The following is a 25,006-nucleotide window of genomic DNA, read 5'->3' as shown; positions in this document are numbered from 1 at the left end:
TAATTAGTGATATTACTGACAACTCCAATTATATTTCAATTAATTTTAACGTCTGCTGAGAATTTAACTTTTTTATTTGGTCAATTTTTTGTTTTCGATGCACATATTTTTCTTTTTTTCCATAGTAATAAAAGTTTTGATATGTTTATAGAATTTAAAAGATAAGATTATGTATATATGTTAGAACCTAACTATGTATAAGAACCTGCTGAGGAACGGCATTTTATGCAGTTCAGTAGGACTTGATAATTTATATGTTAATTTTTGTAAAAAAAAAAAAAACATGCGTTTTTTTTTTAACCCTATAGTGCATATTAAAACATTTACGGTACTAATCTTTTGACGTTATTACCTACTAATTTAGTTAAGTTAAGAGTCGCTTCATTTTTCTTACTGATTTGACTAATACAGAATTTACTGTATAATTTGTGTTTATTTCCGACTTCATTTGTGAATTACGATGACAAACATAGACTTGGGCCCCGATTACAATAGGATATATATATATATATAGTTGAATAATTTATATAGCGCCATTTTTGTGAAAATCACCTCAAGGGCGCTGTACAATTAATAAATATCCCAGTACGTCTTGCAGCTACAGAGCGCATGGACGGTTGGGATTCTAGTTCCTCGTTTTCAATTAAGATCAATAAAAAATTATAACAGATAGGAGCTAGATTACAGAACGTCTTGCAGCTACAGAGCGCATAGACAGTTAGAAATTTAGATCCCATTTACACATTTTAAAAATTGACAAATAAATTTAGTGTATTAATGATACTAAAAAAAATAAAAATGATATGAATAATAAAAAGGAGTAAGATTACAACACGTCTTGCAGCTACTAAGCGCATAGACGATTGGAATTCTAGACCCTGATGTTAACCTTTCCCTCACTAAGCATCCAAAAATTACACATGATCCGAACGGGGGGACCAAACGACCCCAGTGCCTACTTGTATATGGCGTCAGGAGAATAAAACGTTGGAAGTGTTTATGACCGTGCAATAATTTATTCATGTTTTCACGTACATTTATTTTACTCATTCGTGTATTTTATTCATTTTTGTTAGTTTGCCGAAGGCTTATGTACATAAAGTGAAATTGACCCTTGTATTATTTACGTCTTTTTTTGTTTTAATATTTAAAAAAAAACTATTTAAAAACAAGAACAGGAACATGCTTCTTTATATTAATTTCATGATTACATAAAATATACGGCAAATAGCTTTAATCAAACTTGAGTTATCGAATTAAAATCGGTCTATGGGGGATTTGAATCCCCCCTTCACTCCGGCTAGGTTAAGAGTTTTATCTTCAATATTGACAAACAAATGAAAATTTCCTGTATGAAAATGTGTATAATTGTATGAAAAATTGAAGTATCTTAGTCAGTAACCTGCTATTCAACGTCTTTCAAAAAATAAATTTGGTGAATATTTATTTTTTCAAACAAAAAAAGTATTTATTTTATAGTCCATTGAAGATAACTCTATTACTTTCCGATTGTAAAACAGGCGGTTATATTTAAAGTGCGTTAAATGTTTTTAAATTTTTAGTACTTACATTTAAGGGAAGTTTTGTAAATTTTTTACTTAGAAGGTACTGTTATTATGCTTAGGAAATTAATTTAATATCTTGTTTTTGAAAGCTGTCTTTACTGTCGTTTAAAATATGAATTTGATATATTTTCTAGCACCGCCTAAGTCCGGACCTGTGATTTATGTTGACCGTCCCAGTTACAACCCTGGAGACGTCCTGAAAGCTAATTGCACCGCTTCTCCATCTCGTCCGGCCCTGAATCTCACCCTGTTTGTCAATAACGAAGTGGTGAGTTCAATTATATCGACACTTAATGGAAAAATAAGTCAATTATTTGTGACGCGAGGCTGCATTCTGCCCCGAGGGATCTAGTATTTTATTTATTTAAACCACCCTTAACACTTTATACATCAGTGGAAAGATGGTTAAGCATGATATGTATTTTTTTATAAATTTGGTAAAAGAGCAATTTTAAAGTTAAATGGCTCTGAAAAATCAGAAAAAAATACAAAAACTTTCCAAATCTGGTGTCCATTTGAAGATTACAAAAAATACACTTTCATCATTTAAATTATTAGAAAAAAAAAAATGTTATGTAAATGTAACATTTTAGAAATTGTAAGTGATTTAAATACCTTAGCTTAACAATTGACCGAACTTTCAACTTTAAAAATCACATCATCTGCACGAGGCTTAGAGTATGTATGGTGAAACTTGATCAGCTGAAAAAAATATTACCTTTTAAATTATTTAAGTTAGTTTACATGAGTCTTGCAGAATCAATTATATCATACGGAATTCTATCTTGGGAAGGAACTCACAAGTCATACGTTGATAGAATTTACAATCTTCAGAAAAGACTTCTCAAAGTAATTATTGAAAATGAAGAAATCAAAAAGATTTGTAAATAAGATGACACAATTCTATTTAAGCATTGTGGGTACTTCCGGTGAAGCAACTTTACAACTTTAAGCTAATAATAAGGTACTTTGATGAGGAAAAAACCCTGCCCAGTCACCAACATGGAACAAGATCGATAACAGCCATGAAACTGATAGGATAGAATCTAGAGCACAAAACTCCTATGGAAGCAAGACGACAGAATATATTGTGCCAAAGCTATTTAATAAGCTTCCTGCCGATGTTAAGAACTCTACCAGTTTACAGCAAATAAGCGATTGAAGGATTTCCTAATCAATAATCAAAACTTTAAGAATAAAAAAAATATTTATAAATCAAGTCAAGCCATTTTCAGAAAAAGCGTACAAGGTTGGATTTTTTCTAAGGGAAGGGACCATTGCAAGAGACTGCTGCGGTATAATACAAAGATGTATATATTACTTAACGTGTTGTCCAGATGTTTATTGAAATATGTGTTTATGTAATAATTCTTGCTATTGTTTAATAATGTGCATGCTTCCACTTTCCATTATGTTGTATCCCGACTCAACACAGGGCTCTTGGCCTAAAAGAGTAAGGGATTTTTTTGGCAATGTATATGTATCTGTATGAATAAAATGTAATTTAAAAAAAGTTTTGCATCGTATGTAGACTAGTTTGACATCACAGCCACCTTAATGTCACAAAAGTATTGTAATAACGCACCCTGGAAGATTAGTCTTCTACTCAGCTTTTTCAAATGCAATAATTTAATTATCTTAAAGAAGATCGTATTTTATTAGGTTTGCAAGACGTAAATCCAAACGAAATAACATGTATCCTATAAACGGCTAAGATACTATCTTTCTACCCGCCCAAACTGTTTACTTGCTAAAATATTTGTTTAGAGACCTTTTTTTCCAGCAACATTTTAAAGTCCCCATATTAAAAAAATACTAAGCGTCATCGTTTCAAAATATCACAAGTAAATTTTAAGATTTTAGATAATATTATTTCATTAAATTCTATAAATAGACATCTTTTGACAGCACGCGAAAGATATTTAGTTTAATAAATGAAAGCTTTGTTTTCTGAACTATAGATGTCTATACTATGCATACAATTTAAGCTTTTATTTTATTATATGTTATATATGGTTTTTTTTTTTAGATAATTCGACTAGCTTTTAACCTCTTACTATCCTTCTTTGCATAAGGCATTGCATTTAAACCAAACGTAGCATAGTTCAATCATCTGTTACTTGAATGTATGGTGATCAGTCTTACTCTTTAGTTGCCAGTCTAGGAACGATGAAATATAGCTGACCTCAAAAACATTTTTAATGTTTGTTTCACGTCCACCCTCCCAGGAATCGAACTCAGTACCTCAGAAAGGTAAGCAAACGCGACAAAAACTACACAACAAGGCGGACTTATTATTACTCGATTTTCTTATTCAGGACTTTTGCCTGAGAGCAGCCATTGAGTCCAAATCACTAGTTCAGGGTTCGGGTTCTATTTCACTCACAGAAAAGTATTCTCCAACTGCTTGAATACAGAGGATGCAATCTTTATTTATTTCAGCAAGCGCCTCTATCTGAATATATAAATAAATTGGAGCTTGTATATAATACTCGGTTCACTAGTGGAGATGAACTTGCTCTCCCCAAATTCAATAATTAATACGGGAAAAGAACACTAGAGTACAATTTACCGAAAATGTATAATATTCTACCATTAAATATTAAAAAAAAAAAAAAAACTTTTCTGGCTCAAAAGAAAGACGTCTGCTAAGAATCTGGCTTTTAGAACGTGGTTTTTTCTATTAAGGTTTTTTGTGTTTATCTTTTTTATTTGGATAATTTTTTATTTTCGATGTACATATTTTTTTATGTTTATAGAATTTAAGAGATAAGATTATGTATATATATATATGAACTTAACCATAAGCACCTGCTAACGAACTGCATTTGCAGTTCAGTAGAACTTCACAATTTATGTGTTAATTTTTGTATGCTTTTGATAAAAAAATATAAAAAAATAAAAATAAAGGATTACCCTCTACAGAGAAAATGAAGATTTCATGATATAGATAACGTTTTTAAGAAATGTGGTGAAAATCAAGGCATTTACACCTGTGGCAACTAAATAACGATACTGCACACCTTTCACCGCGCAGACGCACGGGTGAGGTTGTAATTATAAAGTTGTTGCGGTAGAGTGCGATTCGAACCTCGGACCTCTGATACGTGAGTCTGCTATACTATCCACAGAACCACAAACCGATTCGTATTCGCTCCTCCACATAAGCGGGATTATTGCCAAATGGCGATTTCCTTCAACCAGCCAAAAAAAATAAATGTGTTGTTTATTTTAACATTTAGTTTTCAAGTCAGTTTCAGGTCAACGCGTTTGCCCCCCATGCAAGAGGTCTCGGGTTTAATTTCCGACATGGTTGACATGAAACATTATTTATAAAGGTGTTTTAAACTAGAATATTTCATGGTCCCAGGACTGGCACCTGAGGCGTATAACTGATTATCTTCACTCATTTCATTATTCCTTTTCCGCAACTAATGGTGCATAGGGCACTGCATTGGCACACCAATCGCAACGAATCTTGATTATTTTTATTACATTGATGATCAGTATTACGTTTCAGGTGGCAGTCCAGGCACTTTGAAATACTTAAGAGTAAAAACACCCTTTTAAAAAAATATTTTACGTCAACCATTTTGTGAATCGATCTCGAGACCTCTTGCATGGTAGGCAAATGCACTGACTACTACACTACGAGGCCGACATTCATGTAAGAAAAATAATAAAGATACGCTGTGGTTGGTGTACCAATCCGGTAACCTATGCTCCGCTCCATTTGGTACGAAATGAGAAATGTGATATAAACTTTTTTTTAATTTTAAAAACGTATGTGAAATTTTTTTTTAAAAAGAATTATCAATATGTGTAAAAAAATAAATTAACATCGGTCTACAATAAGAAAAATAAAATAAAAAGAGTGTGACAAATTACAAAAGGAATGGAAAATACCCCAAAGAAGGAAATATTGAAGTCCAGGCGTTTACAGGGCCTATGACCCGTCGTTGGCTGGTTCAAGTAGCCACTTGACGCACTGTGTAAAATTCACCATTTTGCCTATGTCCGAACATCCATATTTCTTCAATTCTTCCATCTGTTGATTTTAGTGAAGTTAAAGAGCTGATACCTTTACTGTTGTGAAGAGATTAATCTGACTGAATTATTTTACATACTAGGCAACGCTTGAAAAGAATTTTCCAATTATTAAACTTCTTCTTGAACCAGATGAATCTGTTCACAACAATAAAGGTTTCAGCTCTTAAACTTCACTAAAATCAACATATGGAACCATTTAAGAAATATGGATGTTCAAACATAGTCAAAATGGTGAATGTTACACAGTGTGTAAAGTGGCCTTTGAATCAGCCAACGACGGGTCATAGGTCCTGTAAATCCTGGATTTCCATATTCCCTTATTTGAGGTATGCTCCATCCCTGTTGTAATTTGTTAATCTTAATGATTCCCGAGGTGGTGAAATTCAGTATTTTGTCTACAAACATTTGGACAAACTCAAATATTGTAAAACGAGAGTGGTTTATGTGGCAACTTTACACACTCCAAAAACATTTTTCATTCCGCCTGTGATTGAACATCCATTCTTTTTTTATTCTTTCGTCATTAAATTTTGCGAAATAAAATTGCTGAAATTCCCATCGAATATTTTACCTAGTAGCAAATGTCTAAAAATAATTTTAATTTTTTTCTAAGACCAAGTGTTTTTTTTATAAAAAAATATATGTTTGATATTTTCATATTTTTTTTGCAGATGACGGGAGCAATAAAGGTTTTTCAAAACTTAGAGGGAGGTTTCCAGAGAAGTATCGCCATGATATCTCTTCAGCTTTCTCACTTTAATTTTAAGGGAGGGAAAATTGTGGTTATGTGTATCGCGCAACTACACCCCGTGTATCTTGATAGGGCTTTGCTATCACTACCCTCGGGATCGGATCCTAAATCAGAGCGAAGTAAGTGACAACTTTTATTTCTTTATTTACGTTAAAAACTCTCCATTAATTAATTGATTTAAAATCACACTTACTCATTTTAATTGACTAAAATAATATTAAAACATAAACATGCATGTAATACTTTCTCATATCTTCAGGTCGATACGTAACATCTTATCCCTAATTAAACTTAAACAACTATATTTTATTTTATGTAACTCAATTATAACTTATCGCATAATAGGATGGGGTGGCACAAATAAATCGATATTAAAACGTCTCGAATCTGCTCAAAAATCAGTAATTGAAATAATTTTTAAAAAGCTCTTCAGGTACCCCAGCGTCAAGTTATTTAAGGAATTTGAGATCTTAGTTATAAGAAAATTATATATTATAAAAATAATAATATTTGTGAAAGCAAATTATTCTACCAAATCCCAAAAGGAACACTCCCACACTACCAAATGTCATACTAGAGGATGAGTCATGAAGTCTACCACAAACTCTGAATTCGGGCAAAGAAATTCAGGTTTTTGGGCCCTAAAATATTTAATGTGTTACCCAAATATTGCAAAACCATGACCCGGATTCAATTTAATAAATTTATTAAAAATTGGTTACTAGGTTTAGGTCGAAAAATCAGAAAATTTACTTAAAAACGTTTTTAAATAATAAATGGTATAACTGTAAAGTAAATTTACTAGTAGGTAGTGACGTTATTGTTTATTTTGCATAAAAATGTCTGCCTTAAAACAGGTTGTACCTAGTTAGGCAGACTAGACATGATCCAGAGTAATCTAGTACCTAAGTGTGTATGTAGTAGATAAAGTAATTGTTATTTGTGTTAATAAATCATGATTATTATTATTATTATTAATATCAAACTACATATATTTGTACATTTGTTCACACATACTTAATGGACGATATTTAAACGTAACAAATTGTGATTGTTATACCAACGTCATATCCGTCGTTTGTTTATAATCCATGATAATTAAAAAAAAAAACTTCTTATTTATTAAAAGATTAATACGTAGTGAAACGGTGCGTTTTTTTTCGGTGAAATCCAGTCTTTTGTCTACAAACATTTGGGCAATTTCAAAATATTAAACTTATTTTTTAAATTTATTTATTGAACTTTTTTTACATAATGTTATTTGTAGATTGGCGGGCTTATTTCCAAATGGCAATTTCTTCCAACCAACCAATAAAATAAAAGTTTTATTTTTATAATTCAAGTAACAGAACATATTCGATGGAAAAAAATATTAAAAAGCTAAAGATATATAAAAATAGAAATAAACGTATTCGTTTATAAATTACCTTAAATCAAAGCTATTACTCAATGAGAAAAAGGAAAAAAAAAGAAAAAGGAAAGGAGGAGAGATTAAGGAAGAGAAAGGAAATGTTTCTTCAGACGTGATTTAAACAGAGATAATGTAGTAACATCTTCGATGGTAGATGGGAGACGATTTTACAGTTATTATTATGCTCATTATAATTATGCTTATTTACCAATTAGCAATGCTATTCGTTGATTGGTTTGGTGTTTATTTTGTAGAATTCCATGTTTAAACTTATAATATAAGAGATCAAACACTGATTTGAGTCTACTGAACACTTTATTTTATTTTTACAAATATAAAAAATACGAAAAAAAAATTCATGACAATTGTTTCGCCTTGTTAGGGCATTATCAAACGAATGTGAAGATTAGATGGATTGAATGTCTTTATATAATTATATAATTCAAGGTACTTAAGAAAAACATATGAATAATTTTATGAACATGTACATTAATCTATATCTATATACTATACATGAACACCAACCTATTATAATTTTATTGATAAAATTTCCCTATTAATTATCTAAAGTTATTAAACTATAAAGCTTCATTAATTATCTCACAATAAATATATATACGTCAATAAATACTTTGTGATCAATTTTTCCGAAATTCAAATATAAGTACCTAAATTCCGCATTACCTATTAAACACTGGGCCTTGCCCTTAACTATTGGTTTTTCTCACAATTATGATAAATGTACATGTTATGTAGTTCATAAGAGTATTTTTATTTTTTACTTAAGTACCTTGAATTATAAAACTAAATAAAGACATTCAATCCATCTAATCTTCTCATTCGTTTGAAAATGCCCTAACAAGGCGAAACAATTGTCACGAAATTTTTATTTTTATAATTTTACAAATAAAAAACCATCACGCCGTTTCTCCGTAGGGGTAGGCAGAGAGGATAGAACGCCATAACACTCTAGCTTGGCATACAGACCGCGCTTCCTCTACATTCATACATCTTCTCATGCACGCACGCCGATTATTTCTACTTTTGATATGTCCATCTTCAATTATTTGATGGACTTGATCGTGCCATGTCTTTCTCGGTCTTCTCGTTTTCTGCATCCATCAACATTTGCATAGTAGATCCTTTCAGCCGTTCTTTCGCTGTCCATTCGCTCTACATGTCCAAACCAACGCAGCACCCCTTTCTTCATTCTGTCGACAATGCATGTCTCAGCCTTACACACTTCACGGATCTCGAATTTGTTCACCCATCATACATCGTTTTACCACACATTTGCCTGAGGGATCACATTTCGACAGCATTCAACCTACTTTCATCATCATTTTTTCAATTCCATACTTCGCTCCCATACATTAGAGTTGGCACTAAAACTCCGTTGTGCCTCCTGCGATAAACATTTGTTTGCCAAAGTAGATTTCCGTGCACCGTTCACCCTGTTCCCGGCACTCACCCTCCTTTCAATATCTTTCTCGGTCTTTCCGTCCCTAGTAAACATACTTCCCAGGTACACAAATTCTTCTACTTGATTCAGGATATCTTCGTTCACACTGATCTCACATTTAGTTATATTTTCATCCTTTTCAAAAACTATCACTTTCGATTTATCAACATTCATAAGCAAATCGCTTTTTTTGCATACACCGTAGACTTTTGTTACCAAGAATTTTATATTTGTAAAAATAAAATAAAGTGTTCAGTGGACTCAAATCAGTGTTTGATTTCTTATGTCTTATGTTTTAATGCTATTCGTTATAGTTTTACAACGCTAGTGTTAATTATTCCATCAAGAATACATATTAAAATTAAACATAACATAATGTTTTCTTTATTACAAACCAAAATAATATGTAATAATACGTAGGTATATTTATACCTACATTTATACCTAACGAACCTTCTCGGGGTCAATCTTCTCTCAATGTTTCTTAATATTCTTATTTCTCCCATACTAGGTAACGTTTTTCCACACAATTTTCTTAATGACCGCATTTCCACAGCATTTAACCTACTTCTATCTCAACCGTGCCAAGAAATTTATTGAATTGGAAAATTAAGGCATTTTCAGTGAATAAATACGAAAACAATTTATGTTCAAGCTATTCAAAAAGGCTCGGAAATTAATCGGTTCCTTAAAAAACTTTTCCATTTGATAGTGAACATATATTGCTTGGCAGCCTTACATGTGAACATTTGAAGCACTAACTTTGTGGATATTCATCATAATAATTTGTACTTGTTGGTAGCAAAATGAATGTATTCAAAAGTGAATTTTTCCACACTTCCTCTTTTCAAAATAGAAAATACAGAAATTCAATTCATGACTTCAGTCAAAAACTTAGGTATTATCATTCATAAGCATTTAGGGTGACACGATCAGGTTAACGAAGTTAGTCGTAAACTTTATAACAGTTTGCACTCACTTAAAAAAATACAGGATTTCTTGACAATTAATGTTAAGCAAATATTGGCCCAGAGCTTACTTCTTCCACTCCTTGACAATGCAGATGTAGGTTATCTAGATGCTAACTCTGAGTTACTTGATAAGTTAGAACGATTGCAGAATGTTTGAATACGCTATATTTTTGATATTCGCAAATTCGACCACATAACGGAGTATCGCACGCAACTACACTGGCTCAGTATCAGGCATAGAAGAAACATTCACATTCTATCACTTCTTCACAATATTTTAAATAATCCCACTTCGCCTGTTTATCTGAAAGAGTTTTTCCAACCTCTATCACAACACGGACTATCTCTTCGTTCTAGTAGCAAGAGAACTCTTTTAATACTCTTTTATCGCTCTTATTTTCTTGCCTCCTATTTCACAGTAATAGCTGCTCGATTGTGGAATAATCTATCCACTAATGTTAGAGACGCCCCTTCTTTATTAACATTTAAGTCAAGATTAAAATGTCCCTATCTAAATATTTGAGTTGTTCCTTTATCCTTCTTCTTTCCTTCCCATCCCCTTTTCTCTCTTCATAGTAAAGTGTTAATTTTTTATTTGATTTTTATTTTCTTAATCTTTGTTTTTAATTTTGTATAAAATTGTTAGATTCAATATATCCATGTACTTGTAATTTTCTTAAACTGAACGGTTTGGGTAGGTAGGAAAAAATAGCCTTAAGGAAATATATCCGCCCTTATATGTATATAAATTGTGTATGTATATAAACTGCGTATGTATATAAAGTGTTAAATAAATCGAACAACTTTGTTTTTAACCTTTATTTTTTCCACCGACCGGTTTCAAAGCTAAACAAGCTTCTTTCTTAAGGTTTACTTAACTAAAGAATTCTTTCCTATTTTATTTTATGTTATCAGTATGCTGTCAATGAAACAATTAAATTAAGTATTTTTTTCTTGAAATGGTGGTAATAAGAGCTGCATACGTTCGAAACTAGAAAGGACTAAGAGGAGCTTATTTAGCTGTGAAACCGGTCGGTGGGAAAAAAATAGCGGTTAAAAACAATGTTGTTTTATTTAATATATAATGTTAATTTTAGTTGATTTTTTGTAATGTTTAGAGCCATGTGTATTTAATAAGCAGAATTCATAGTAGTTTCTTTGTCTAGTTATCTTCCAAATAAAACTCACTAACGTATTTTCACAAATCGGGAATAACGTTAAAAATATTAATATTTAAAGAGGATTTCTCGATGCATAAAAAATAAAATTAATGTCTTTTCGTTTAAAAAACGAGCATGTATAAAACGGCTCGCAGTTGGCGTCACATCTCTTTAAAATCACACGTCATGCCAGCCGAGCGCGTTTCTAACAATTATTGCGTACAAGTATTGCGCGGTAACGTAATACATGCCGTTTGTCCCATAGGACGCGAAATTTCTTGTTCTCACGTTACTCAAAATAGGCGTAATTCAAATCGTTGTGGAAAATTTATCCGACGTCGCAAGGAAAATTAATAATAGCGTTACCATCGTAATTTTGAATGAATAAAAAAATAATTATACAGAAACGTGAAACGACTCTATTGTCACTTAGTACTATCATCACGTTATTTCTTTGTACGGGACACTACTTAGATAATATTATTTATTTAACCCGGCGTCAATGAACCTATTTTGCGCTACGCGGTGAATGAATCGGGTGTGGGGCGGGACACCCACAATTTAAAATACATAATTTTTGTCTTTTTATATTTCTTTGTTTTCTTTTTATATCTTGCCAGGATAAACCGCAATTTACATTTTTTATTAGAACATATAAAAAATCAGTTTTTAAAATATTTTTATTAAAACATTTATTTACTAAATTGTGAAGCTATGTAAAAAAAAAACACTAGGAAATTTCTTTGTAAAACAATAAAAAATTTAAAAAAAACAAATAAACTGAGATTGAAATAAAAACATAATTTTTTAGATAGAATATACCTACTTAGATACAAGTAGAGTTAAATATATCTAGTAAATAAACTATATATTTGGTATTGCATAGATTTTCTTTTTTACTTTGGAATATTTTTACACAAACCATAAACCTGGGTGTGACGCTCCCGAACGCTTCTTTGAACGCACGCGCAAGGTAATATTTAAACAATGCAAGCTATTGCTACATCAATATTTATACTCCGGCTATGTTAAAAAACTAAAAGAATCTTGAAACGAAAAATTCCTTTGGAGACGTGAAAAATGGCATTATCCAAAGTAATATTGTTCAACATAGAGTTGACGATGAAATTGGAACAATTCATGTTGTCTACACTGTCTAATTAGTATATAAGCCAATGTTCCGCATAATTTCAGGGTTGTCGATTGTCATACTCTTTTTTAATATTAAATCTTACCTTGCGGCTAATAGTCTCAGGTAGAACTTGTTCTTTTTGATCTCAAGGTTCCTTGAAGGATAACATGGGTCCTTAGTTACTTTCCATTAGGTATTATTGCAAAATTCTAATAAAATACTGAATTTCTTGCTTGGTTGTGAACAACGGTGGGAAAAGACAGAATAAAGTGGTTCATTTCAAGTTTATTTATTACAAATCAGTAAAATATAGTTTTACAGACAACGGACATATATGTTTCTCAAGATGTTCAACAATTATTTATGAGGAACTTAATTATAGTAAACAGGATTAATAATAATTGGAGCAGAGATCTCTCCTAGTAAGAATTAAAATTGAAAATAGCCCATTATTAAAAGGATTCGAAATTAACCTACAATGCGATTACTTCTAAGTGTCCTAGAACCGAAAATAATTTGGGCAGCGGTTCCCCGTAATGAGGATAAAGATTTGAATAATCCTGCGTATTCATTAGTTCACTGTAGTATTACATTAGGAGTCACTAATTTTCGAAGTATATTTCCACCAACCTTTATGAAGAGATGCACGCGAGGTACCCACATAATCCTCTGAGAGATTCGAACCATTCTATATTATTTTACTTGAGAAGGAAGTACTAGGAACACCAGCAATTACGAAGGATCCTAGAAATGGCGTCCTGTGTCGATTTGCCATTGAGGAGAAAAACTGCTGAGTCACGCCTCTGCAGGATGAATCAAAGAAAATGTCGACAACTCAGGTTCAAGGGCGAGATTCCGGGGTAACCTGACTCTCCATACTACAAAAAAATGTATTTCTTTACAAACGGCTCGAGAAAGTAAGTTAAAACAAAACAACAGTTCCGTGCTGTATACTGTACTTACTAAATGGAGATTTGTTAGTTGTTACGTGGTGTATAAGGCTAAACAGCCGTCATAATGGATTCTAGCTTAAAATGATCATACGTATCCGATCTGTGGACAATAATGAAAAATTACAAATTTGTATAAGCGAAACAAGTTGATTTATGTATTCGAAAGTTGTTGAAGACTTACCGGAAGCTGGTTTAATTAGAATACAAGTTTTTTTTGGGCACAGCTCAACATGGTGCATAGGGAATTATACCAAAACTCCCATAGTTATTTGCGAGGGAAAACTGGCCTAGCGCGGCGTGGACACTGCTCGCGAACCAGATTGCAACTGGCTGGCTCGCCAGCGGCGAGTACTACGGCCCTGTATTCAAAAAAACTAGTGTGGTGGGAGGTATCACGTGACCGCCGCGGGATGGCGGTTGACCGCTGTCGGGTAAAGCGTTTATTTACGCGATTGATTTGTTTTCTATATTCAATTTTACTTTTAAACTATAACGGTTCTGATTATCTTATAGGTATAATTATTTTTGTCGCGGGACGCGACACGATAATACCGCGCAACAATCGAAAAAAATGCGTAGTTAAAAACACATTCCTTCAAATCTTCAAACACGACACTCCACTTATGGTACGAGGAAAAAAAAAATTAAAAAAAAATTTTTTTCTAGCGATTTGGTTAAGGTTCGAATCGTGTTTGGAATATGTAGTACTCTCGTGCGCACCTGTACATGTAGGGAAAGAAGGCAAAGGTTGTCAACACCGGTATACACAAGTTATATAACTACTTATTTTCTAAACATTCTTATCCTAGTTGTACCTATCTATTGTTTAAACATGAAAAGGCAAAAACACCAACGGAAGAAGAATTTGCAATTTGCGTACACAGAGCATGTATACTATTTTTCAAACAAGTTGACACTTAACGTATTTATATACAATATTTACAGGACCGCCTAAAAAGTACATTTAATACGGCTTGTCTAGTCCAGTTGAATTCGGCTAACTTCCAACAATCACTAGGGCCTATTGACTACTACACTGTGGTGAAGTCAAGATTATGAAGACAAGGTTAGAGGTATAAGACCTGACCACTCTCCGTACATTTGGGATAAAAAAAAAATTCCTGTAACAACTCAAGAACGTTAATGAGACTGAGACATTGGAATAACACAAAAATTACAAAACGAGAATCGCCTTATCCTTCTTCCAACCTTTCGACAGGGGTTTTTTTTTTTCTTTTCTCTACTAAGATGTACACAATGGTAAAAAGGAGAAGATCATATTTTTGCGCTTAGTTCACCTCTCAGTAGAACACAGCACATTTCAAGTAGCTTAAAAAAGGACGTAACTGGCGTTACTTGGCTCATTTCGCATGAGGCCGTCTATAATTTCTTTTAAAGTGCCGGTCGTGCGATGCACCTTACACCAAGAAATCCTGAGTTTCAAACTCACAAAAGGGTCGTCACCACTATCCTACTATGGTCTCCAAGACCATAGTATAGTAATATATTAACAATCATAGGGTTACAAGAGGAATTATGGATTCTATATTTATCAGCTCTAAAGAGGAGGGCTGATAACGTGAATCAAGCATTATTAACACAAGTGAGGTAGGTATTTCCATTAGGTATTTTTCTTTTAATCCGTTGGTCCGTGGGAAGGTGTCAGGATGTACTTGGCACGGAACATTATTTCATTCAAAGTGAGGGGGTGACAGGGAGACAACATACACACACTTAATATTCGTCATCAAGCACTGGCCGATCTCGCATACAGGGGTAAGGGGAATATACATTTTCATTCGTACTTTGGGATACATTACTAACATTCCCGTGACAGTTCATCGGTACTGGACAGTAGTAAATGGAAGATGGATGACCAGGTGGCAAATACCGTAACCTAGACAATAAGGACATTGAGGGTGGGTGGTCAGTTTACCAGTCCCAGCTTCTTGGTTTCTCTGGCGTTTCAGAGGACACCGTTCGACAAATTTTTATAAACCTAGTCCCGGTTTCCTGGCATCTCTGGCGTTTCAGAGGACACCGTTTGACAAATTTTTATAAACCTAGTCCCGGTTTCCTGGCATCTCTGGCGTTTCAGAGGACACCGTTCGACAAATTTTTATAAACCTAGTCCCGGTTTCCTGGCATCTCTGGCGTTTCAGAGGACACCGTTCGACAAATTTTTATAAACCTAGTCCCGGTTTCCTGGCATCTCTGGCGTCCCAGAAAACACCCCTTGACAAATTTTTACAAACCTAGTCCCGGTTCCAGCGTACGTGACAGTTCACGCACACCTGATAGCTTCAAGGTGTTATCAAAGCATAGTTTCAAAAATCGGTTTCTTCCCTGCTGTGGTCGGTCTCGGTATCTATACGCGCGACAAAAGTTTGAAGTGGGTATGAGCTTATGGACACGACGATTGTAATTACAAGTTGGTATAGCAAAAATCAGGGGAAAAACGAAGAAACCTCACTCTTTGGTTACGTAAGATTCGTACTTACAGGTCAAAGAGTTCACACCTGTCAAGGGCTATTAGGATAACTTTCTAACAGCTGTATTCTAGGCCACCTTGACATGGCTACAATTATTGAGTACACTAAGTGTTCTCACGTCTCTAGTTAGTCAGATTTGCGTTGGCAAGTGTGTTGGCCCAAAGAATAGCGAATGGAAGGGAAAATGACTAACAAGGAGGACTCATCGCCTCTTTATTAAGGAAGGTTCTTACTTCCTGGCTAAAAGGGATTCGAACGCCAGCCACGAACTTGAGTTTCTCAAAACACCAAGTTTTATTCGGGACCGTCGTGGCACGGCAAATCTTATTAAGATTATGGCATAGCATCATGTTTCACTAGGTCCTTTATGTGATATTTTCCCAAGTTTTTTCCTGTCATATCCTCTAGCTCGTAAATTACATTAGACAGTCGGCGGATAATTTTGCATTTGATGAAGCGCGGACATAATTTAGCTGATACATATTTTGCACCGTCCGAAAGGACAAAACTTCTTTTCCACACCACTTGGCCCACCGCATAAGAGCAGGTTTTTCGGCGCAAGTTGTACCGCTTCGAATTTTGTTGAAAGGCCTTTAGAAGTGCGGTCGAGACATTGTCATAAATTTGTTCCATGTTTTTCAAAGATTGTACATAGCAGGACTCCGGATCGTCTGGTTTAAGACTGTTCTCTGGTGAGTGTGGGTTTTGGTGGAACGAGGCGTGAGGCTTGCTTTCAAAACCGTGCATAAGAAAGAAGGGGGTGTGACCGGTTACCGAGCTTACTACGTTGTTGAGTGCGGAGCAGATTTCAGGAAGTTTCTCGCACCAAGATCGCTGATTGTCCTCTACCAAGATTGCTAGGGCGGTTATGATGGTGCTGTTGTATCTTTCGCTCACATTATTCTGGGGGTGGTACCTGGCATTGTAAAAGATGTCCCTGATGCCAAAAGATTCTGCAAACAACTTGAATTCCTTGGATATGAACTGTCTGCCGTTGTCAGTTACGATGCACCGAGGTATGGAGTACGGTAGGAATATGTGTTTAGTGAGGAGTTGAATTATTGTTTTTGAGTTGGCATTTCGCAACGGAAAGGCCCATACAAACTTCGTAAAGTTGTCTACCACGGTGAGGATATGCATATTTCTTTTAAGGGACAGTGGTAGGGGTCCTACCAGATCCATGGATATGGACTCTAGGGGTCTTGACAGTTTCTTCGGAACGGACATTAGTCCTAATGGAGCCTGGTTGTTGTGCTTGTAGGCCTTACAAATATCACAGGAGGAAACGTACTCCTCGATAGACCGTCTCATGTTTTTCCAGTAAAAGGTCCGCGAGAGCGTCGTATAGGTTTTCTGTACTCCGGGATGACAGGTGTTATTATGAAATTCGGATATGAGTTTCCTTGACTCTTCCACGGGAACTACTACCTTCCATACATGTTTGCCGAGGTTATTTTTGCAGTATCGATGCAAGTGGTCCTTGCTTATCATGTAGTTAGGGGTGGAATTCGGGGCATCGCGACAGGTAGTTAACAAGCAATTGTATTCCGGATCAGTGGGATTTTGGAACGACAGCGGAAACGAGAAGGCGCTTACTTCAATACGGCTCAGGGCGTCTGCTAAGTTATTTTCACACCCTTTTTTGTAGACAAAATTAAAATCGTACTGAGACAATCGGCACGCCCACCTTGCTAGCCTACCGCTTGGTGAAGATAAGTTGTTTAAGTATTTTAGACAGCCGTGGTCGCTTTGTATGGTGAATTTGGTTCCTTCTATGTAACTGCGGAAATGGTGTACCGAGTCAATAATGGCGAGTAATTCTTTCTCTGTAGTGCTGTAACTCCTTTCTGGTTGCGTAAGTATACGGGAGAAATAGGCTATCACGTGCTCTTTTCCATCTGGAAGTTTTTGCGAAAGGAAACTACCTATACTCAAGTTACTCGCGTCGCACGTCAGGACGTAGGGTACAGTGTAATCGGGCGGTTTTAGTATCGGGGCCGTGGTCATAGCGGTCTTAAGTTGTAGGAATGCTTCCTCCGCTTGCTCACTCCAAACAAAAGGGGAATGTTTTAGTTTTACACTAGTTAGACGACAGAGGGGAGCCGAAATAGAAGCGAAGTCACGAATAAACCTGCGGAAATAGCTACAGCTCGCCACAAACGAACGAACCTGTTTAATGGTGGATGGTCGGGGAAAGTTGGACATTACTTGCACCTTGTCAGGATCGGTCCTAATGCCATCCTGGTCGATCACGTGTCCAAGGTACTTCAGGGTTCCCTTGCAAAATTCGGACTTTTCAAGTTTGATGGTGAGATGCGCATCCTTGAGGCGCGAAGCTACAATCCTCAGGGTTCTCATGTGTTCTTCAAACGAAGGTGAGCATATTAGGATGTCGTCAAGGTAACAGAAAACGTGGTCTCCCAGGTCCGAGAAGAGGCTGTCCATGAGTCGCTGCATCTGGCTAGGTATGTTTCTTAGCCCAAATGGGGTTACCTTGAAACAGTATTGTCCCCGTCCTTCTATGAAGAAGGCAGTTTTTAGTTTGGACTCCTCTGACAACTTCATTTGCCAGAAACCCATGCTTAGGTCCAAGGCACTGAGGAAGCGAGTATCACGAAGGTTGCTCAATATGTGATTGATGTTTGGGAGACGATAGCAGTCGGCCTGAGTGATAGAGTTGAGCTTGCGAGGGTCCAGTACAAAACGTCCGGTGCCATCCTTCTTTGGGACCATGAAGACATTATTCAGCCATGGGCTGCGACAAGGTTCTACAACGTCGAGAGAAATCATGCGATCCAATTCCTCGATGAGTTGTTGACGCCGTACGTGTGATTGTGGAAAGGTGCGTTGTTTAACCGGCGGGTTGTCTCCCGTGTCTATGACGTGTGAGACCAAGGGCGTACGTCCCAATCCCCTTTTTTCGTACGAGATTTGACTAAACAGGTCTTTTACTTGAGACAGTTCAGAAAGCTGATGTAGATCCAGGGTGTCCGCCGATATCAAACATGATGACTGTACATTTACTGATTCTACTTGATGGGATTGGTTGGTGCGAGTGCTACGGGGAAATAAAGCAGGGGTGAGTCCGGACCGTTTTAAGAAGGGCGCGCCGAAAATAAAGCCGTCTTCTAGTGATGGTATTATGGTGAGGTGGACCGTACACTCATGGTTATTGTAGGCGATAGGCAAAAACAGGGTTCCAATACTGGGGTGAGGACTCTTATCGACTGTTTGGATAATTGAAGTGTCTGGGGCAATCAAGTGTCCTAATTTTACGAACGTTTTGTACAAGGTTCCCCCTATTATGTTGACGCAGGACCCCGAATCTAGGAGGGCGCGTAATGGAATTCCATGGGACTCAAAACTCAGGAAAGGGCGTCCGTCATATTTATTTGAGATTGTTAACGCGTTTAGGTGAAACGTATCCTTGAATAGTTTTACGCAGTTCAGCCAGACTTCCCACTCCTTGGAACGCGGAACCAGAGGAATAGGTATCTTGTTCTGGCTGGCTAGACGTTTTTTGAATTGGAGGGAAACAATGAGGGTGGCCTCGTGATGTCCGGGACTCTCATTGACGGTGGTTTGTTTGGATTGTGATTCCGTGGAGACCTTCGCAAGGGCATGTCTGAGCGAGGTGGCGCGCGTCCCTTGTTGCAATCTCGCTTAAAGTGGCCGGTATCTCCGCAGCGAAAGCATTTACTTGGACTCCTCTTAGTCTGGTAGACCGACGCGGTTCTTTTATTTGAATTAACCGGGTAATCGTATTGGCCTTGTACAACTTCTGGTGGGATGGTTAACTGTTCATAATTCTGGCAAACCTTTTCGAGTTCAATTAACGAAGGGATGGTGCTGGACACCAATACTGCGGCAAAACGAGGATGTAGTCCTTTCGTGATGACCTGCAACAGTTCCGAGTCAGATAGGCGATCCTCATCCATACCGTGATTTAGGGTGATTATGCGCGCCATATAATCTGCCGAGAGTTCCGTTGCGAGTTGTCTTGATGTCCAGATGGACAGTTTGCGCTTTATTTTATAGTTCTGGTCCTCGAAGCGAGAAAGGAACTTTGCTTTTAAGCTTTCCCAAGATGTGACCTCCTTGCAGTGTGCCCGAAAGAAAATTAGTGCGCGGTCCCTTAAGAATTCCGGTAATGCACGGACGAGACATTCTTGTTCAAATCCGCGTGATGTCGATATTTCTTCAATTCTTAGGAAGAATTCTCTTAGATCCTCCTTTCCGGAGAACGGCAATACTGGCCAGTTGGAAAAGTTGACTGGACGTACAGAGGGTCGTGGTGCTGCGGGTGGTATGGTGATGCTTGAGCTGGTCAACGGTGTTTGGGTGGTGGTCGCAGGTAGTGAGGCAGTTGCTGTGTCCGTTTCCTCACTACTTTGGAGGAGGGATGTTTCCAAAGCAAGGTTGCCTGACGCGTGTGATCTGGTTATTGTAGCCACATGTGTGCTTGGGTTGGTAATTTCTGAATTAATTTCTGTTGCCTGCGCGCGTAATTCGGTTAATGTTGTACGTGGTTCAAAGCCTCTGATACGAACTGCCTTGGACAGGGTTTTAGTGTTAGCGGAGTTCACTCGAGGAATTATTTCCATTTTGGAGCTGTTTTATATAAATTTAATTATTATTAACAAAACGTCGAGGATAAATCTAGAACAACTGGCGAGTTACACGTAAGGAAGGAAAAAACGAGCATACGTTGATCTTGATAAATTAGTGTAGGCCGAATCCGAAAAGGAATAATAAAAAAAAATTACTTGTGGAAAAAAATACTATTTGTAAAATTTTTAATCAGGACTGACTCGCTTGTGACTGGTAGTACTATATTTCGAAATTTTACCTATTAAGACGCGGAGATTTATGTTTTTGCAAATTCTTTTTCCCTATTGGTCATAAACATGGAAAATACAATGTTGCTTTTTAACAAACTCTAGAGAAAATTGTTATAATTCTGTTCACCGCTATCACCAACAAGCAAGGAATTCGAATAGATAAAATAGTGATTTTACTTTTAATTTGTTAGTTCAGAGTAACTGGTAACTTGCCACACGCATGGGCGCCAAATGTCATACTCTTTTTTAATATTAAATCTTACCTTGCGGCTAATAGTCTCAGGTAGAACTTGTTCTTTTTGATCTCAAGGTTCCTTGAAGGATAACATGGGTCCTTAGTTACTTTCCATTAGGTATTATTGCAAAATTCTAATAAAATACTGAATTTCTTGCTTGGTTGTGAACAACGGTGGGAAAAGACAGAATAAAGTGGTTCATTTCAAGTTTATTTATTACAAATCAGTAAAATATAGTTTTACAGACAACGGACATATATGTTTCTCAAGATGTTCAACAATTATTTATGAGGAACTTAATTATAGTAAACAGGATTAATAATAATTGGAGCAGAGATCTCTCCTAGTAAGAATTAAAATTGAAAATAGCCCATTATTAAAAGGATTCGAAATTAACCTACAATGCGATTACTTCTAAGTGTCCTAGAACCGAAAATAATTTGGGCAGCGGTTCCCCGTAATGAGGATAAAGATTTGAATAATCCTGCGTATTCATTAGTTCACTGTAGTATTACATTAGGAGTCACTAATTTTCGAAGTATATTTCCACCAACCTTTATGAAGAGATGCACGCGAGGTACCCACATAATCCTCTGAGAGATTCGAACCATTCTATATTATTTTACTTGAGAAGGAAGTACTAGGAACGCCAGCAATTACGAAGGATCCTAGAAATGGCGTCCTGTGTCGATTTGCCATTGAGGAGAAAAACTGCTGAGTCACGCCTCTGCAGGATGAATCAAAAAAAATGTCGACAACTCAGGTTCAAGGGCGAGATTCCGGGGTAACCTGACTCTCCATACTACAAAAAATGTATTTCTTTACAAACGGCTCGAGAAAGTAAGTTAAAACAAAACAACAGTTCCGTACTGTATACTGTACTTACTAAATGGAGATTTGTTAGTTGTTACGTGGTGTATAAGGCTAAACAGCCGTCATAATGGATTCTAGCTTAAAATGATCATACGTATCCGATCTGTGGACAATAATGAAAAATTACAAATTTGTATAAGCGAAACAAGTTGATTTATGTATTCGAAAGTTGTTGAAGACTTACCGGAAGCTGGTTTAATTAGAATACAAGTTTTTTTTGGGCACAGCTCAACATGGTGCATAGGGAATTATACCAAAACTCCCATAGTTATTTGCGAGGGAAAACTGGCCTAGCGCGGCGTGGACACTGCTCGCGAACCAGATTGCAACTGGCTGGCTCGCCAGCGGCGAGTACTACGGCCCTGTATTCAAAAAAACTAGTGTGGTGGGAGGTATCACGTGAACGCCGCGGGATGGCGGTTGACCGCTGTCGGGTAAAGCGTTTATTTACGCGATTGATTTGTTTTCTATATTCAATTTTACTTTTAAACTATAACGGTTCTGATTATCTTATAGGTATAATTATTTTTGTCGCGGGACGCGACACGATAATACCGCGCAACAATCGAAAAAAATGCGTAGTTAAAAACACATTCCTTCAAATCTTCAAACTATTGCAACCAAGCAAACCCTGGAGAAACTCGGAATAAAGCCATGTATAATATCCGCATTTTTTCATGTAGAAAAACCAAAGAAATTTCTTCTAAACCCTCTCCACCATAAGAGAGTATTTCAACTCACACGGTCCTCAAATCATCAAACCACTCTCAAGTTCACTTTGCACCAACGAGTTATAAAGATTATTCATATATTTCCAAAAACTCTGGCAGTCTGCAGGACGAATCCTAAAATCTTCAACAAACTACCACAGAACTACAAACTATTAATGGTGAGCGTTTAAAGACGTGCTGACTGCTGACATCTAGGTTTATTGACGCTGGGTTAAAGTACATTACCTGTCTGTATGTTATAAAAATCATTGTTTTTTTTTTCAGTTATGAGCTTCTCTGGAGAATCTACCACACTGTCAACGAACGAAGCTAAAATAATGATGATTTTACTATTTTTCCTACTGTATTTGGCTAATTTCGTTACATCATTAGATTACGACGAAATCTTAAGAACTGATTACGACAAAGTTATCATTGATTACGATAACGATGGGATATTGTATGAAAATATTGATAGTAAACTGATATCAGCACTAACATGAAATTGACTTATATTTCATAAAGAGCTTATTATAAATATATTGCTTATTGAAAAGCTAATTATTATATTTTTAAACTAATGTCTCGAGTATTAAATGCAATTAACCTTGAGAATCTCACCCAATAATTCAAGCTGATATTTAGTGTGAGATTCGTGACAATATATTTAAATTTACAATCAGTAGTATATATTATATTCTTCGGTCACAATATTTAGAATTCAACAGTACACAAGTAAAATTAAATATTTACTGTAGTATGTAAAGTCTATTCTAAAACTATTTGTGTAAAAATTATATACCTGCTCGTAAATTAAACAAAACTTAATTTTCAAATGTATTCTTCAGCGAGGGTTTTCTTAGTAAGGAATGCATCGTTTATTCAATCCTTATAATGTATTCCGGAGAAATAAAAAATAAATTGGCCATTGTCTTTGGGAGGGATAGTGCAGTGGTTTTTCTTTGCCTTCTACACCGCAGTACCATCCAATCACCATCCTCAGACATGAGGCACGGATTGAAGAGAGATCAAATAAATAAATACAATATAGTGAGTTAATAAAGTAAGAACTTTTTGTTGTTTAAATTGTGTATTATCTATTATTAGTATTTGCTAAATTATTGCCAATTAACTTTGCGTTCAAATGTAATAATAACTGGCTTTTCTTGGAATAACATAATACATTATGAGGATAAAACATTATTTCTGAGGCTTGGTTCTAAAAAGATTTCATATTATTCATGCCATTATTTCATAGAGGGTCGATATTAATTTTTAAAAATATATGTTGCAATCTGTTGTATAAATGAGGGCATTGGAAGCAAAGATAGCAACGACCAAAAAATTTTTTTTTGGTTATCATGTCATTCTGTAGTTTATCAACTTTATTTTTATAAAAATCATAAGTTGAGATGCAAATGTAGTTTAACCCATACTTCTGATGGTTTGAAAATAGTGTTTGGAAGCGAGGCAATATCCATCAGCCATTATATTCGACCAATGACAGGCTTGCGATTTAAATTTTCAAAATGGCCGTGCCATACAAATATAAAGAAAGTTTTTTGAATTCGTGTTTCTATTAATACTGATTTATTAGTATCTTAAATTTTAAATTCAGTCAAAATAACATATCTTACATGAAAACTTTCTTTGGCATTAGTGTAGCAGTTTTTGTTATTTTTCTCGAAAACACCGAAACGCCCGCTATCTTTGCTTCCAATGCCCTCAAATAATTGTTATCAAAGTCGTCAAACAATTCATTATAACGCCACAGAATGACTAAATAATTACTCTCCTGTAAAATAACTATTTAAGGCATTGGCTCTTATAGATCCAAGCCAAAGGTTTATCAAAGCGGTTATTGGTGTTTTTTTTAAAATATTTATTTTCTTAAAAGAAAAATAATTAACTATTGATCTTGCGATAGAATTTGGCTTGCAATAATCATCACGAAACTTTAGGTAGATAAAAAATAATATTATATAATTACGGAAAGCAAATAGCTTAAAAAGTATATCCCATGATTTGTAGTAAAAAAATAAAGTTAAGAATCTAACCAAAGTATATCGTTATTTGTAAAATAAATAGCTGTTTAACAGAAGTTAGTTCTTGATATTATGTTAATAATATCAAGAACTTGTTAGTAATTAAATTGAAATATGACATTTATATTTGTGTGCTGTTTTACAATTGTTTTATTGGGATTCCTTAATTTTACTTTAAATACATAAATACCGTATTTTTATTTTCGCTTATAAGAAAAATAGGTAATAATTGAAACGCACCTAAAAATATTATTAATATGTATTTAAGTCCAGCGTATTTTTAGTAAATAAGTGGAATTTTTATTAGTGCATAGTTGTATTTTTTACCCTAGTGAAATTAAATAAAAAAATATA

The 25,006-nt window shown here is 35.4% G+C and overlaps 1 protein-coding gene and 1 long non-coding RNA gene across 2 annotated transcripts in view; one reads left to right on the top strand and one right to left on the bottom strand.

Moving 5' to 3' along the window:
- LOC148284114 (uncharacterized) overlaps positions 1–24,783 on the top strand; it is a 43,275-nt gene extending 18,492 nt beyond the window's left edge. Inside the window, exons 4-6 of the mRNA XM_088242660.1 lie at positions 1,700–1,833; positions 6,287–6,485; positions 22,893–24,783. Coding sequence (XP_088098786.1) covers positions 1,700–1,833; positions 6,287–6,485; positions 22,893–23,110 — 551 coding nt within the window. The 3' untranslated portion in view covers positions 23,111–24,783. The remainder of the gene's footprint in view (positions 1–1,699; positions 1,834–6,286; positions 6,486–22,892) is intronic.
- LOC148284115 (uncharacterized) lies at positions 13,083–13,780 on the bottom strand. The gene is made up of 3 exons (XR_015825400.1): positions 13,637–13,780; positions 13,466–13,555; positions 13,083–13,380 (listed from the first exon to the last, which is right to left on the bottom strand). It is a non-coding gene; the product is annotated as an uncharacterized LOC148284115 (long non-coding RNA).
- Positions 24,784–25,006: the final 223 nt, after the last annotated feature.

The sequence above is a fragment of the Micrasema longulum genome, unplaced genomic scaffold, assembly GCF_059751315.1.
Source record: "Micrasema longulum isolate JH-2025_06_02 unplaced genomic scaffold, ASM5975131v1 h1tg000148l, whole genome shotgun sequence".
Classification (NCBI taxonomy): domain Eukaryota; kingdom Metazoa; phylum Arthropoda; class Insecta; order Trichoptera; family Brachycentridae; genus Micrasema; species Micrasema longulum.
Note: the sequence above shows the minus strand (reverse complement) of the source record. Positions and strands in the feature narration are given on the sequence as shown.